General features: G+C 49.6%; 1 protein-coding gene across 7 annotated transcripts in view; it reads right to left on the bottom strand.

Moving 5' to 3' along the window:
- GK5 (glycerol kinase 5) overlaps positions 1-9,139 on the bottom strand; it is a 101,107-nt gene extending 91,968 nt beyond the window's left edge. For 6 of the 7 annotated variants that reach the window (XR_012160785.2, XR_013636348.1, XM_073359786.2 and 3 more), the window contains exon 1: positions 8,911-9,139. Coding sequence is in view for 4 of the 7 variants with exons in the window: in XM_073359786.2 (XP_073215887.2) it covers positions 8,911-9,051 (141 nt within the window). In the remaining 3 variants the exon portion in view is untranslated. The remainder of the gene's footprint in view (positions 1-8,910) is intronic. The other variant, XR_013636349.1, reaches the window with a different exon arrangement.
- Positions 9,140-15,409: the final 6,270 nt, after the last annotated feature.

Genomic DNA, 15,409 nt, shown 5'->3' with positions numbered 1-15,409 from the left:
AAGAAACAGAAGAGAGAATTCTATCAGTATATTATTGGTAGAATAAATTAAAAATATAAAAGGCTAAGAGATTCTTGAATCCAAAGTGTAGGAATGTTCAAAGGAAACAATATGCAGTTTGTATGTCTAATGCTGATCTTTGAGCCGCTTCTGTGACCAATATAATATTTCACTTAACTACTTATACTGCACCGCAGTCTTGTTCATCATGACATATCTGCACTCAAACTCTACTGTGAAGAAAATATTAAAGAGTACCACTAATTCAGAGTATAATTTAATTATGCTACTTTGCAGCTATGTAGCACCTTTCATTAAAGGAGGTCAAACCACTTTGCCAACATTAAGCTTTGCAACACAACTCTGATGTAGGCATTATTATACCCGTAATGTAGAGAGTTAAACTGAGGGAGAAAAACACTAGAAAACTTGCCCAAGATGAGTTAAAAAAAATAATCTTCAGAGTTGAGACAACAACCCAGTGCTCCTAACCCCTAATAATCTCTCTACAACAAGTGCATACTCCTCTCTTCCATCTTCCCAAGAAAGGATCTTTCCATCATCAAAATTAATGTATTTCAGTATATCCACTGACAAACATAGTAGGATACCCTTGTCCTCTCTTGCCCCAGAACTAACATGGCTGGCTGTCCACATTTTGATGTGACAATTACCCAGAAAGCATATAAAAGATGAAAATTACAGTAGTCTGCAGGCCAGGATTTTCTTCAACCAATTACTCCTGAAGGAATTTTATTCCAAAAAATTAAAAATTCTGCAAAATTCTGCATATTTTAAATGTGGAGGCTCCAGCATGGTAGTGGGGAGTACAGGCCACTGACTGCATGGAGGTGGGAGATCACCCTGTTGCCTTCCCCTGTCCCCGGGACACGGACTAGGTGGTGACGCTGCAACTGACCCTGACGCACTGCAAGGGTCAGGCCTGCCCCAGAAACACCCCAGGTCCTGCCCCTCCATACTGTGCGCACCACAATAGCAAGTGAGACAGATAGAGTCTCACACACATGCACAGCTCTGGCCCCCAAACAAGGTGTGAGGCAAGCAGGCTAAGCCCGGCAGGATCCAACTGTGGAGGGGCTTAGTGTGGGGGGATCTAGGTGTGTGGCAATCTGGGTGCGGGTGGCTCACTGGATGCACAGGGGCCCATTGGGGGGTACCGGTGCAAAGGGAATGGGACTCTGCAGGGGTGATCCAGGTGAAGGTGGGTGGGGCACAGTGGGGGGGCATTGTTAGAGTGGAAGTCTGGGTGCAGCTGGTTGGGGCCCAGTGGAGTGGGGGTCTGGGTGCAGGGGCTCATCAGGCTTGGGGTTTGAGTGCCAGTGGGAGCCGTGATCGGCCGAACCTGCAGACGCGGCAGGTAAACAAACTGGCCCAGCCCGCCAGGGGCTTTCCCTGAACAAGCAGCATCCCAAGTTTGGGAAACACTGCTTTACGCCAATTCACAGATGTGTGTTTGTTTGTGGCACAAAATTCAGGGGCAGTTAAATGATTAGATTGGTTTGAGCAAAAAAAGCAAATAGCACAGGTGAGTGAACACAAGTAGGTTTTGCTAGCAAGCAGAGGGAACATAATCACACTTGGTTAAGGATGACCTAGTAGATTTCTGGTTGGCTTAAAAGTTTTATTTTAATATGTAGTTTAATAGGTGTTTCATATGCATGTGGTTTTTATGTGAAGTGCAAAAGATAACTGGATGAGACTTTGTGTGTATATAATGTCTACTGCAGTTTCCATGATATGCGTCCAATGAAGTGAGCTGTAGCTCACGAAAGCTCGTGCTCAAATAAATTGGTTAGTCTCTAAGCCCTGGTCTACACTAGGACTTTAGGTCGAATTTAGCAGCGTTAAATCGATGTAAACCTGCACCCGTCCACACAATGAAGCCCTTTATTTCGACTTAAAGGGCTCTTAAAATCGATTTCCTTACTCCACCCCTGACAAGTGGATTAGCGCTTAAATCGATGTTGCCGGCTCGAATTTGGGGTACTGTGGACACAATTCGATGGTATTGGCCTCCGGGAGCTATCCCAGAGTGCTCCATTATGACCGCTCTGGACAGCACTCTCAACTCAGATGCACTGGCCAGATAGACAGGAAAAGAACCGCGAACTTTTGAATCTCATTTCCTGTTTGGCCAGCGTGGCAAGCTGCAGGTGACCATGCAGAGCTCATCAGCACAGGTGACCATGATGGAGTCCCAGAATCGCAAAAGAGCTCCAGCATGGACTGAACGGGAGGTACAGGATCTGATCGCTGTTTGGGGAGAGGAATCCGTGCTATCAGAACTCCGTTCCAGTTTTCGAAATGCCAAAACCTTTGTGAAAATCTCCCAGGGCATGAAGGACAGAGGCCATAACAGGGACCCGAAGCAGTGCCGCGTGAAACTGAAGGAGCTGAGGCAAGCCTACCAGAAAACCAGAGGGGCGAACAGCCGCTCTGGGTCAGAGCCCCAAACATGCCGCTTCTATGATGAGCTGCATGCCATTTTAGGGGGTTCAGCCACCACTACCCCAGCCGTGTTGTTTGACTCCTTCAATGGAGATGGAGGCAATACGGAAGCAGGTTTTGGGGACGAAGAAGATGATGAGGAGGAGGAGGTTGTAGATAGCTCACAGCAAGCAAGCGGAGAAACCGGTTTTCCCGACAGCCAGGAACTGTTTCTCACCCTAGACCTGGAGCCAGTACCCCCCGAACCCACCCAAGGCTGCCTCCTGGACCCAGCAGGCGGAGAAGGGACCTCTGGTGAGTGTACCTTTTAAAATACTATACATGGTTTAAAAGCAAGCATGTGAAAGGATTACTTTGCCCTGGCATTTGCGGTTCTCCTAGATGTAGTCCTAAAGCCTTTGCAAAAGGTTTCTGGGGAGGGCAGCCTTATTGCGTCCTTCATGGTAGGACACTTTACCACTTCAGGCCAGTAACACGTACTCGGGAATCATTGTAGAACAAAGCATTGCAGTGTATGTTTGCTGGCATTCAAACAACATCCGTTCTTTATCTCTCTGTGTTATCCTCAGGAGAGTGAGATATAATTCATGGTCACCTGGTTGAAATAGAGTGCTTTTCTTCAGGGGACACTCAGAGGAGCCCATTCCTGCTGGGCTGTTTGCCTGTGGCTGAACAGAAATGTTCCCCGCTGTTAGCCACAGGGAGGGGGGAAGGTTGAGGGGGTAGTCACGCGGTGGGAGGAGGTAAAATGCGACCTTGTAACGAAAGCACATGTGCTATGTATGTAATGTTAACAGCAAGGTTTACCCTGAAAGAGTGTAGCGACTGTTTTATAAAATGTGTCTTTTTAAATACCGCTGTCCCTTTTTTTTTCTCCACCAGCTGCATGTGTTTCAATGATCACAGGATCTTCTCCTTCCCAGAGGCTAGTGAAGCTTAGAAAGAAAAAAAAAAGCACTCGCGATGAAATGTTCTCCGAGCTCATGCAGTCCTCCCACACTGACAGAGCACAGACGAATGCGTGGAGGCAAATAATGTCAGAGTGCAGGAAAGCACAAAATGACTGGGAGGAGAGGTGGTGGGCTGAAGAGAGTAAGTGGCGGGCTGAAGACAGGGCTGAAGCTCAAATGTGGCGGCAGCGTGATGAGAGGAGGCAGGATTCAATGCTGAGGCTGCTGGAGGACCAAACCAGTATGCTCCAGTGTATGGTTGAGCTGCAGCAAAGGCAGCTGGAGCACAGACTGCCACTGCAGCCCCTCTGTAACCAACCGCCCTCCTCCCCAAGTTCCATAGCCTCCACACCCAGACGCCCAAGAACGCGGTGGGGGGGCCTCCGGCCAACCAGCCACTCCACCACAGAGGATTGCCCCCAAAAAAGAAGGCTGTCATTCAATAAATTTTAAAGTTGTAAACTTTTAAAGTGCTGTGCTTAAAGTGCTGTGTGGCATTTTCCTTCCCTCCTCCACCACCCCTCCTGGGCTACCTTGGTAGTCATCCCCCTATTTGTGTGATGAATGAATAAAGAATGCATGAATGTGAAGCAACAATGACTTTATTGCCTCTGCAAGCGGTGATTGAAGGAGGAGGGGCGGGTGGTTAGCTTACAGGGAAGTAGAGTGAACCAAGGGGCGGGGGGTTTCATCAAGGAGAAACAAACAGAACTTTCACACCGTAGCCTGGCCAGTCATGAAACTGGTTTTCAAAGCTTCTCTGATGTGTACCGCGCCCTCCTGTGCTCTTCTAACCGCCCTGGTGTCTGGCTGCGCGTAACCAGCAGCCAGGCGATTTGCCTCAACCTCCCACCCCGCCATAAATGTCTCCCCCTTACTCTCACAGATATTGTGGAGCACACAGCAAGCAGTAATAACAGTGGGAATATTGGTTTCGCTGAGGTCTAAGCGAGTCAGTAAACTGCGCCAGCGCGCCTTTACACATCCAAATGCACATTCTACCACCATTCTGCACTTGCTCAGCCTGTAGTTGAACAGCTCCTGACTACTGTCCAGGCTGCCTGTGTACGGCTTCATGAGCCATGGCATTAAGGGGTAGGCTGGGTCCCCAAGGATACATATAGGCATTTCAACATCCCCAACAGTTATTTTCTGGTCTGGGAATAAAGTCCCTTCCTGCAGCTTTTGAAACAGACCAGAGTTCCTGAAGATGCGAGCATCATGCACCTTTCCCGGCCATCCCACGTTGATGTTGGTGAAACGTCCCTTGTGATCCACCAGAGCTTGCAGCACTATCGAAAAGTACCCCTTGCGGTTTATGTACTCGGCGGCTTGGTGCTCCGGTGCCAAAATAGAGATATGGGTTCCGTCTATAGGCCCACCACAGTTAGGGAATCCCATTGCAGCAAAGCCATCCACTATGACCTGCACATTTCCCAGGGTCACTACCCTTGATATCAGCAGATCTTTGATTGCGTGGGCTACTTGCATCACAGCAGCCCCAACAGTAGATTTGCCCACTCCAAATTGATTCCCAACTGACAGGTAGCTGTCTGACGTTGCAAGCTTCCACAGGGCTATCGCCACTCGCTTCTCAACTGTGAGGGGTGCTCTCATCTTGGTATTCATGCGCCTCAGGGCAGGGGAAAGCAAGTCACAAAGTTCCATGAAAGTGCCCTTACGCATGCGAAAGTTTCGCAGCCACTGGGAATCGTCCCAGACCTGCAACACTATGCGGTCCCACCAGTCTGTGCTTGTTTCCCGAGCCCAGAATCGGCGTTCCACAGCATGAACCTGCCCCATTAGCACCATGATGCATGCATTGGCAGGGCCCATGCTTTCAGAGAAATCTGTGTCCATGTCCTGATCACTCACGTGACCGCGCTGACGTCGCCTCCTCGCCCGGTATTGCTTTGCCAGGTTCTGGTGCTGCATATACTGCTGGATAATGCGTGTGGTGTTTAATGTGCTCCTAATTGCCAAAGTGAGTTGAGCGGCCTCCATGCTTGCCTTGGTATGGCGTCCTCACAGAAAAAAGGCGCGGAACGATTGTCTGCCGTTGCTCTGACAGAGGGAGGGGCGACTGACGACACGGCTTACAGGGTTGGCTTCAGGGAGCTAAAATCAACAAAGTGGGTGTCTTTACATCAAGGAGTATTTCAGGCAGGACTTCATGGAGGGTTCCAATAAGAAATGGTGCACCTAAGTTATCGTTCTTATTGGAACAAGGAGGTTAGCCTGGCCTCTGATTGATACATGGCTAGATTTACCTCGCTGCACCTTCTCTGTGAGTGACTGCAGTGTGACCTAGAGGAATGAGTCCCCTAGACAGGGGAGGAGGCAAATGAGTACAAAACAAATCTGGTCTATTTCTTGTTTTGATCCACTCCATCTATCTGTTACATCTTTGGCTGGCAGCAGAGGGTGCAGAAGGACTGCATGCCATCCACATCTCATGGCTGCTCGGCAGAAGATGGTACAGTACGACTGCTAGCCATCCTCATCTCTTGCCTGCCTGGCAGAAGATGGTACAGTACGACTGCTAGCCATCCTCATCTCTTGCCTGCCTGGCAGAAGATGGTATAATACGACTACTAGCAATCCTCATCTCTTGCCTGCCTGGCAGAAGATGGTACAGTACGACTGCTAGCAGTCCGTATCGCCTGCCCGCTCACCATAAGACGGTTCAATAGGACTGACTGCAGGACTAAAGAGAATGACCTGGTCAAGTCACTCCAAATTTAGTCCCTGCGCCCATGTCTGCCCAGGCGCTCCCAGCCGACGTGGCCAGGAGAACCTCGGACACGACGAGGACGACTACCAATCGTATTGCACCGTCTGCTGCCAGAAGGCAATGGGTTGCTGCTACTGTGCAGCAAAGCCGTACCGTGTCTGCCAGCACCCAGGAGACATAGGGTGACGGTTACCTGAGCGGGCTCCATGCTTGCCGTGGTATGGCGTCTGCACAGGTAACTCAGGAAAAAAGGCGCGAAATGATTGTCTGCCTTTGCTTTCACGGAGGGAGGGAGGGAACGGGGGCCTGACGATACGTACCCAGAACCACCCGCGACAATGTTTTAGCCCCATCAGAGTGCTCCATTGTGACTGCTCTGGACAGCACTCTCAGATGCCCGATTGTTTGCCGTTGCTCTGACGCCGGGAGGGGCGACTGAGGACACAGCTTACAGGGTTGGCTTCAGGGAGCTAAAATCAACAAAGGGGGTGGCTTTACATCTAGGAGTATTTCAGGCAGGACTTCACGGAGGGTTCCAATAAGAAATGGTGCACCTAAGTTATCGTTCTTATTGGAACAAGAAGGTTAGCCTGGCCTCTGATTGATACATGGCTAGATTTACCTCGCTGCACCTTCTCTGTGAGTGACTGCAGTGTGACCTAGAAGAAGGAGTCCCCTAGACAGGGGAGGGGGGGAAGCAAATGAGTACAAAACAAATCTGGTCTATTTCTTGTTTTGATCCACTCCATCTATCTTTTACATCTTTGGCTGGCAGCAGAGGGTGCAGAAGGACTGCATGCCATCCACATCTCATGGCTGCTCGGCAGAAGATGGTACAGTACGACTGCTAGCAGTCCGTATCGCCTGCCCGCTCACCATAAGACGGTTCAATGGGACTGACTGCAGGACTAAAGAGAATGACCTGGTCAAGTCACTCCAAATTTAGTCCCTGCGCCCATGTCTGCCCAGGCGCTCCCAGCCGACGTGGCCAGGAGCACCTCGGACATGACGATGACGGCTACCAGTCGTACTGTACCGTCTGCTGCCACAAGGCAAGGGGTTGCTGCTACTGTGTAGCAATGCCGTACCGCGTCTGCCAGCACCCAGGAGACATAGGGTGACGGTTACCTGAGCGGGCTCCATGCTTGCCGTGGTATGGCGTCTGCACAGGTAACTCAGGAAAAAAGGCGCGAAACGATTGTCTGCCCTTGCTTTCACGGACGGAGGGAGGGAACGGGGGCCTGACGATATGTACCCAGAACCACCTGCGACAATGTTTTAGCCCCATCAGGCATTGGAATCTCAACCCAGAATTCCAATGGGCAGCGGAGACTGCGGGAACTGTGGGATAGCTACCCACAGTGCAACGCTCTGGAAGTCGACTCTAGCCTCGGTACTGTGGAAGCGCTCTGCCGAGTTAATGCACTTAGAGCATTTTCTGTGGGGACACACACACTCGAATATATAAAACCGATTTCTAAAAAAACGACTTCTATAAATTCGACCTTATTCCGTAGTGTAGACATACCCTAAGGTGCCACAAGTACTCCTTTACTTTATAAACCAAAGACCTGTCTGCTCTGCACAGATATAGCACAAGAGTGGCCAAACTCACTTACCCTCAAAGCCACATATGATACTCTTCAGAAGCTCAAGAGCTGGGTGTGCATACCAGGGCTTCTGCCCTGTGGCGTGATGGTGGAGCTGCGGGGAGGGGAGTTTTGGGGATTCTGCACTATGAGGTCCACCTGCCAGTGGTTGGGGCTTTTGCCCTGGGGGGGGAGGGGGGATCTCGGAGCTTCAGTCCCAGGGGAGGACCCTACTGGAGATAGGGGCTGAAGCCCCACTCCTGCTGAAGTGTCCAAGCCCTGGCAGGCACCTCCCGTGGTGCTGAAGCCCCACCACCTGACACAGGGCAGAAGCCCCGAGCTCCTCCCCAGTCTGGTAGTTGGAGAGGGGGTGGGGGGGCACGTGGGGCTCTGCGAGCCGCATGCAGCTCTGGAGTTGCGATTTGGCCACCCCATATAGCACGCTTAGCGCGAGGCGGCTTTACCCGGGTTTCCTTGGCTAAAACATCCCTTCCCCCTGTACAACATGCTGTGTTTCGCTCGTGCTATCACACATCTGTGACGCGTCTGGGGATCCTCCACAATAAAACACGTTCTGTGCAAGCAACGCGATTTTAATCTGGTTGGGAAAAACCTGAATGAAATACATGCAAACGCAAGGGCTGCCACAAGACACGAGAACACCTGGAACAAGGCGCATTGAAATGGCTCATTAGAACACGCTACAAACGGCTTCCTTCATTCTGTACCCGCGAATCCCCTGTAAACCTTCCCCTCCCCCCGTGCAGCGCCGAGCCGTGGGGGCGGGCAGAGGAGGTGCGTGCGCGGCAGGCTGCGCCAGGGGGCGCCGGGGTTTGCTGGGGCAGAGCGCCGCACCCTAGGAACGAAGCTGGCTGAGGCAGGGTCTGAGCCGCCGCCGCGCCGCAGGAAGTCGAGCCCCGCTCCGCGGGGGAGGCAGAGTCTGCCCGTGGAGGGGCGGGGACTGGCCCACACACGGCGGGGCTAAGGACGGAGTGACGGCAAAGCCCCGTCTCCGAGAAGCTGCCGGGGGAAGGGGAGCGCGGGTTACAGGGCGCCCGGAAGGGGAAGAGGAACAAGGTCCCCATAGGATGTGGTAATGGGTGGGGCTAAGCTTCCTCCCAACCCACAGTAATCTCCTCCCCCTTCCCGGCCGCTTTCCCTCATTCACCGTCTTGCTGCTAACGCCTCTGACTTGGGCTGTCTTGTCGTAGACGTGGCAGCGCAGCATTATGCTGCCCACATCGACCCCCACCACATACGTGGCGGCGGCGGCGGCGGCGCTCACCCGCCCTTCCTTGCAGCGCGACATCCCCCAGCATGCGGCGGTTGGGCGGGGCGCGGGCTCGAGCTGACTGAACCGGCTCGCTTCACCCTGCCGCGAACGAACCACAGCCCGGCGGCGCCCCTACGCCAGGGGCGGGCCTATGGGTGGCCAGGCCGGCTGAGGGGGGAGGGGCCGGTTGAGGAGGGCTCGGAAAGGCCGGGGGCAGGAACGAACAGGGCAGGGATTAAGCGGAGTTCCGGGGAGCTAAAACTACCTGTTAGAGGCAAAGGTAAACGCTGGCTCCTGCCCGTTTTGGGCCAGACCCAGCCGAGCCACTGCTGGTACTTTAATACATAAACAAACTAAAACCCCCGATCAGAGAGGCCGAGTACTAATGACCCAGGTGTGCGGAACCCCCGTTCTGCCCCAGGCGGGCCACTCGCCACCCTTCCCTCAAGGTCCCCACGTGCGCCCCGCCTCTTCTTGCCCTCACTCCGCCCATGCCCCACCTCTTCCCGCCCAGCGCCTCCTGAACACCTCTGGACACCTGATCCGGGCAGGCTGGGGGAAGAGGGGGAGTTGCTGGTCGATCATCTTATGGTCACTGCTGTCCAGGTTGCCACCCACTTCTACTTCCCCTACCAATTCTTCCCCATTTATGAGCAGCAGGTCCTGAGGAGCATGGCCCCTAGTTGGTTCCTCCAGCACTTGCACCAGGAAGTTGTCTCAAACATTCTCCAAAAACTTGCTGGATTGTCTGTGCACTGCTGTATTGTTCTCCCAGCAGTTGTCAGGGTGATTGAAGTTCCCCATAAGAACCAGGACCTGGCATCTGGAAACTTTTCTTGTCCGAAGAAAGCCCCATCTGCCTCATCGTTCTGGTCTGGTGGTCTATGGCAGATGCCCACCACATCATCACCCTTCTTGCTCTCGCTGCTAAACCTAAAGACTATCAACAGGCTTTTCTCCAGTTTCATACCGGAGCTCTGAGCAATCATACTGCCCTCTTACATACAGTGCAACTCCTCCACATTTTTCTCCCCTGCCTGTCATTCCTGAACAGCTTATATCCATCCATGACAGTGCTCCAGTCATGTGAGTTACCCCACCAAGTCTCTGTTATTCCAATCCCATCATAGTTCCTTGACTGTGCCAGGACTTCCAATTCTTCCTGCTTGTTTCCCAGGCTTCTTGTGTTCATGTACAGGCACCTAAGATAACTAGCCGATTGCCCTACTTTCTCAGTATGAATCAGGAGGCCTCCCCTGTTGCACTCTTCTCCTTGTGTTTCCTCCCGGTATCCCACTTACCTCAGGGCCTAGGTCTCCATCCCCCGGCAAACCTAGTTTAAAGCCCTCCTCACTAGGTTAGTAAGCCTGCCTGCGAAGATGCTCTTCCCTCTTAGTTAGGTGGATCCCATCTGTTCCTAGCAATCTTTCTTCTTGGAACAACATCCCATGGTCGAAGAATCCAAAGCCCTCTCTCCAACACCCCATCTGCGCAACCACACATTTACTGCCACAATTTGATGGTCCCTACCTGGGCCTTTTCCTTCAACAGGGAGGATGAACAAGAACATGACTTGCATCTCAAACTCCTTCATCTTTCTTCCCAGAGCCAGATAGTCTGCAGTGACCCACTCAAGGTCATTCTTGGCAGTATCATTGGTGCCCACATGGAGAAGTAGGAAGGTGTAGCAGTCCAAGGGCTTGATCAGTCTTGGCAGACACTTTGTCACACCCTGAATTCTAGCTCTAGGCAAGCAGCACACTTACCGAGTTTCCCGGTCTGGGCGGCAGATGGATGACTCCCTTCCCCTTAGGAGGGAGTCCCCAACCACCACCACCCGTCTCCTCTTCTTGGGAGTGGTGGTCGTGGAACCCCCATCCCTAGGTCAGTGCATCCCATGTCTTCCAGTCAATGGCGTCTCCTGATCCCTTCCCTCAGATGATTCTTCCAAACCATTCTCCGCCATAGTACCTGTGCAGAGAACCTGAAAATGGTTTCTTACCACTATCCACACTGGGGGTACATGGGTTCTCCTTTTTCTTCTACTGGAGGTCACATGTTGCCAATTTTCTTCCATGTTCTGCACCCTCTCTGATTCTTCAGCATCTGTGCCTGCAGTACCAAACGCGGACTTCTATTCAGAAAGTCTTCATTTTCTCTGACACAACGCAGGGTTGATACTTGGGTTTCTAGTCCTTTAACCTTCTCTTCCAATATGGAGACCAGCTTGCATTTCGTACAAAGTTGCTTCTATCCTCTGGGAGAAAGACAAACATGGCACATCCTGTGCAGGTCACAACAGCTGATCGATCACTCACTATCCATACTTTCTTCATTCTAAGAGCCTCTTCAGATGATGTATTTAGTGCTCACAGAAGCCTGAAAGACAAAAACTCTGTGGGAAGTGCCACCCAGGCAAACTCCCTGTTTGCTTCTCCTCTATTCGCAGCTCACTCGGTTCGCAACTGGCTGCTTTTTTATAAGGCTGCTGGCTCGAAGCAGTTGCCCTGGCTCAACCATTCAAGGTCCACCTGGAACAAAGCACTCCCAATTCACACTTTCCAAACAAACAACCACACCGTCAAACAGTCACACTTTTCAAACAAACAAACTGTCACACCGTCTCTGCAACTAGCACCAGTCAAACAAATGGTCACAGCAGACAGACACTCGGATATTCACCCCACCAGCTCACAACATAGCCCCACCCCAGTGCAGCAGCACTCATCGTAGCTTCTCTCAGACAGTTCCCAGGCAAACTCCCTCTCTTTGCGTCTCCTCTGTTCACAGCTTCCAGTCTACCATGGAAATGGTAGAATTATCAATAATAATGCAGAAAAGGCAGAAGTGTTAAATAAACATTTCTGTTCTGTAATTGGCAAAAAACCCAAACCCCAATGATATAGTCTCATCACATGGTGATTACACTCTTTAATTCCACTGGTATCTCTGGAGGGCTACTAAAGTTAGACATTTTTAAATCAGCAACTCCAGATAACTTGTATCCAAGAGTTTTAAAAGAGCTGCTACATTAATGCTGTACAATTAATGCTGATTTTCCACAAGTCTTGGAGCATTAGGGAAGTTTCAGAAGACAGGAAGAAAGCTAGTGTTGTGCCAATTTTAAAAAGGGTAAAAGAGATAACATCGGTAATTATAGGCCTGTCGGCTTGATTTTGATCCCAGGCCAGACAATGGGGTGAATGATAAAGGACTCAACTAATAAAGAACTAAAGGAACTAAACTAATAAAGAGGGCAATGTAATTAATGCAAATCAACATGGGTTTATGGAAAATAGATCCTGTCAAAATGACCTGATTTTTTTTTTAATAGAGATTACAAATTTGGTTGATAAAGGTAATGGTGTTGATGTAATATACTTAGACTTCCGTACAGCATTCGACTTGGTAGCTCACATTTTGATTAAACAATTAGAATATAAAATGAACATGGCACACATTAAAAGGATTAAAAACTGACTGATAGTTCTCAAAATGTAATAGTAATGGGGAATCATCATTGAGTGGATGTGTTTCCAGTGGAGTCCTACAGGAATGGGTTCTTGGTCCTACACTATTTAACATTTTTATCAATCACCTAGAAGACAACAAAATCATCACAGAAAAATTTTGGAGTTGATACAAAACTTGGGGGAGTGGTAAATAATGAAGAGGACGGGTCACTGATTTAGAGTGATCTGGATTGCTTGAGAAGCTGGGCACAAGCAAACAATATGCATTTTAATGCAGCTAAATGTGAATGCATGCATCTAAGAACAAAGAGTGTAGGCCATACTCACACGATGGGGGACACTCGTGGGAAGCAGTTACTTGAAAAAAGATGTGAAGTGGTGGCAGGTAATCAGCTTAACATAAACTTCCGGTGTGATGATGTGGCCAAAAGAGCTAATGCGATCCTGTGATGAATAAATGGAAATCTCAAGTAGGAGTAGACAGGTTCTTTTACCTCTGTATTTGGCCCTGGTGCAACTGCTGCTGGAATACTATGTCCAGTTGTAGTGCCCACAATTCAAGAAGGATGTTGATAAATTGGAGATGGTTCAGAGAAGAGCTGTGAGAATGATTAAAGAACATGCCTTATAGCTGTGGTCCCCAAACTTTTTATGTCATGCTCCCACTTACCTGTAATGTAATCTGTTTGTGCGCCTCCAGGAGCTGGGGCCAGTTCTGCTGCTTGGAGCCGAAGCCAGGGCTCAGCTGGGGGCAGGGTTGTGGCCAGAGCCTACGTGGTACTCCCTCCCCGCCTACCTTGGGGGCTGGCCCGGGCCCTGCTGCGGCTGCGCCCCCCTGAATGTTCCTCCACATCCCCAAGGGGGATATGCCCCACAGTTTGGGGACCACTGACTTACAGTGATAGACTCAAGGAGCTCAATGTATTTAGCTTAACAAGAAGGTTAAGGGGTGACTTGTTTACAGTCTGTAAGTATTTACATGGGGAATAAATATTTAATAATGGGCTCTTCAGTCCAGCAGAGAAAGGTATAACATGATCCAATAGCTGGAAGTTGAAGCTAGACATATTCAGACTGGAAATAAAATGTAAATTTTTAAGAGTAATTAATCATTGGAATAATTTACCAAGAGTCATGGTGAATTTGCCATCATTGATAATTTCTTAATCCAGATTGGATGCTTTTTAAAATATGTGCTCTCGGAATTATTTTGGGGAAGTTCTATGGCCTGTGTTATACAGGATGTCAGATGAAATGATCACAATGGTCCTGATTGGTCTAGGAATCCATGAATTTATTTTTAAGTACCGAACAACGTCCTCTCTCATTGCTGCAACCTGATCTTTGTCTTGGAGAAGCAGGCAGTTCATTTTCCAAAAAAGTGATTTTTGGGATCCATCCCAGCTATCAAAGACTATTCCGCTTGGTGCATGAATGATCTGCAGCTCTTGTCTGGTTCATTAAGGATTCAGAGACTAAAATAAAATCTATTCTAGTATATAACTGAGGAAGGTGTGAATAAAATGTGTGAGCTCTTTTCCCTAGGTGCAATTCTCTCCAGCTGAGAGACTGAATTGTTGGCACAGAGAAGTTAATGCTGCACCTGCTTCTTATAGCCTCGTCTTTTTTTTTTTTTTTAAAGTCAGATCTGCCCTTGTGAGGAATTGGTGTGCAAGTGAAGTCTCCTCCAGCTATAACTTCCCCTTCTCCAAAGTGTTGCAGTTTTTTTTGAGAGTCATTAACATTTTTTTTGCTTTTGATTGGGAACATACACTGAGCCTACTGTTGTTGAAGCACAATTGCTGGGTTATTAATAAGACAAAACATCCCTCCTTATCCTTAAATTGATCTTTAATCTGAAAAAGTTCAAGTTTAAAAAATATTATGCCCACTCCTCTTTCCTTTTCTTTGGCTGAAGCAAAAAGAAAGGCTGCTGAAAACCAATTAATTACCTTTCATCGTAATAATTGGCCCCTCCTGAGAAAATGAGTTTCTTGAAATAAAATAATCTGAGAGTGTTTTGTGTTTTTGTTTTTAAGTTCTGCCAGGTCTTTTTTTTCTTTTTAGTGTCATTATTTAGCCCTTTGACATTCAAATATGTTACTTTAAAAGGAAGAACCATTGATAACTATTTCACTTTACTTAAAATCTTGAAACTCTCATTCTTTAGCTGTTTGATGGCATGAAGCCTTGTGTGGCCATGTCTCTCTTGTTTCTAGTTATGCTGCATTTGCGTACCTAAATATGGCTTAGTTTTTGTCTGTAAACTTTTGTATTTCTTGTAATAATTTCCCTCTACCCCTCCTGCATTCCCTTTTCTTTAAATCCAAAAATAAAATACTAGAATAGCATATAAATCAGACCTCAAACAACTGCGCTTTGCTGAACCCCCAGGTCCCGTACTTTCCCCATGAACACTCGGACTATTTCACTTGTAATCCAAAAAAGCTATGTTTTCCATTTATGGTAATCTTCACCCTTAGGGATAGATTACCGGGGGGGGGGGGGGGCGCAAAATTTTTGGCCCGAAGGCCACATTGGGGTGCGAAACTGTATGGAGGGCCAGGTAGGGAAGGCTGTGCCTCCCCAAACAGCCTGGCCTCCGCCCTCTCCCACTTCCCACGCCTGTCAGAACCCTCCCCCTGCTCCTTGTCCCTTAACCACCCCCCAGGACTCCACCCTCTATTTAACCCCCACCCCCAGAACCTCTGCCCTATCCAACTGCTCCCTGTTTCCCGTCCCCTGCCCACCCCTTCCCGGAACCCCCTGCCCCTAACTGCCCCCCGGGGACCTCATCCCCTATCCAACTGCCCTCTGCTCCCTGACTGCCCCCCAGGAGCCCCTGCCCCTTATCCAACCCCCTGGTCCCAGACCCCTTACCATGCTGCTCAGAGCAGCATGTCTGGGAGCCGTGCCGGAGC

The sequence above is a fragment of the Lepidochelys kempii genome, chromosome 9 (assembly GCF_965140285.1).
Source record: "Lepidochelys kempii isolate rLepKem1 chromosome 9, rLepKem1.hap1, whole genome shotgun sequence".
Classification (NCBI taxonomy): Eukaryota; Metazoa; Chordata; order Testudines; family Cheloniidae; genus Lepidochelys; species Lepidochelys kempii.
This window is presented reverse-complemented; position numbering and strand designations above follow the sequence as displayed.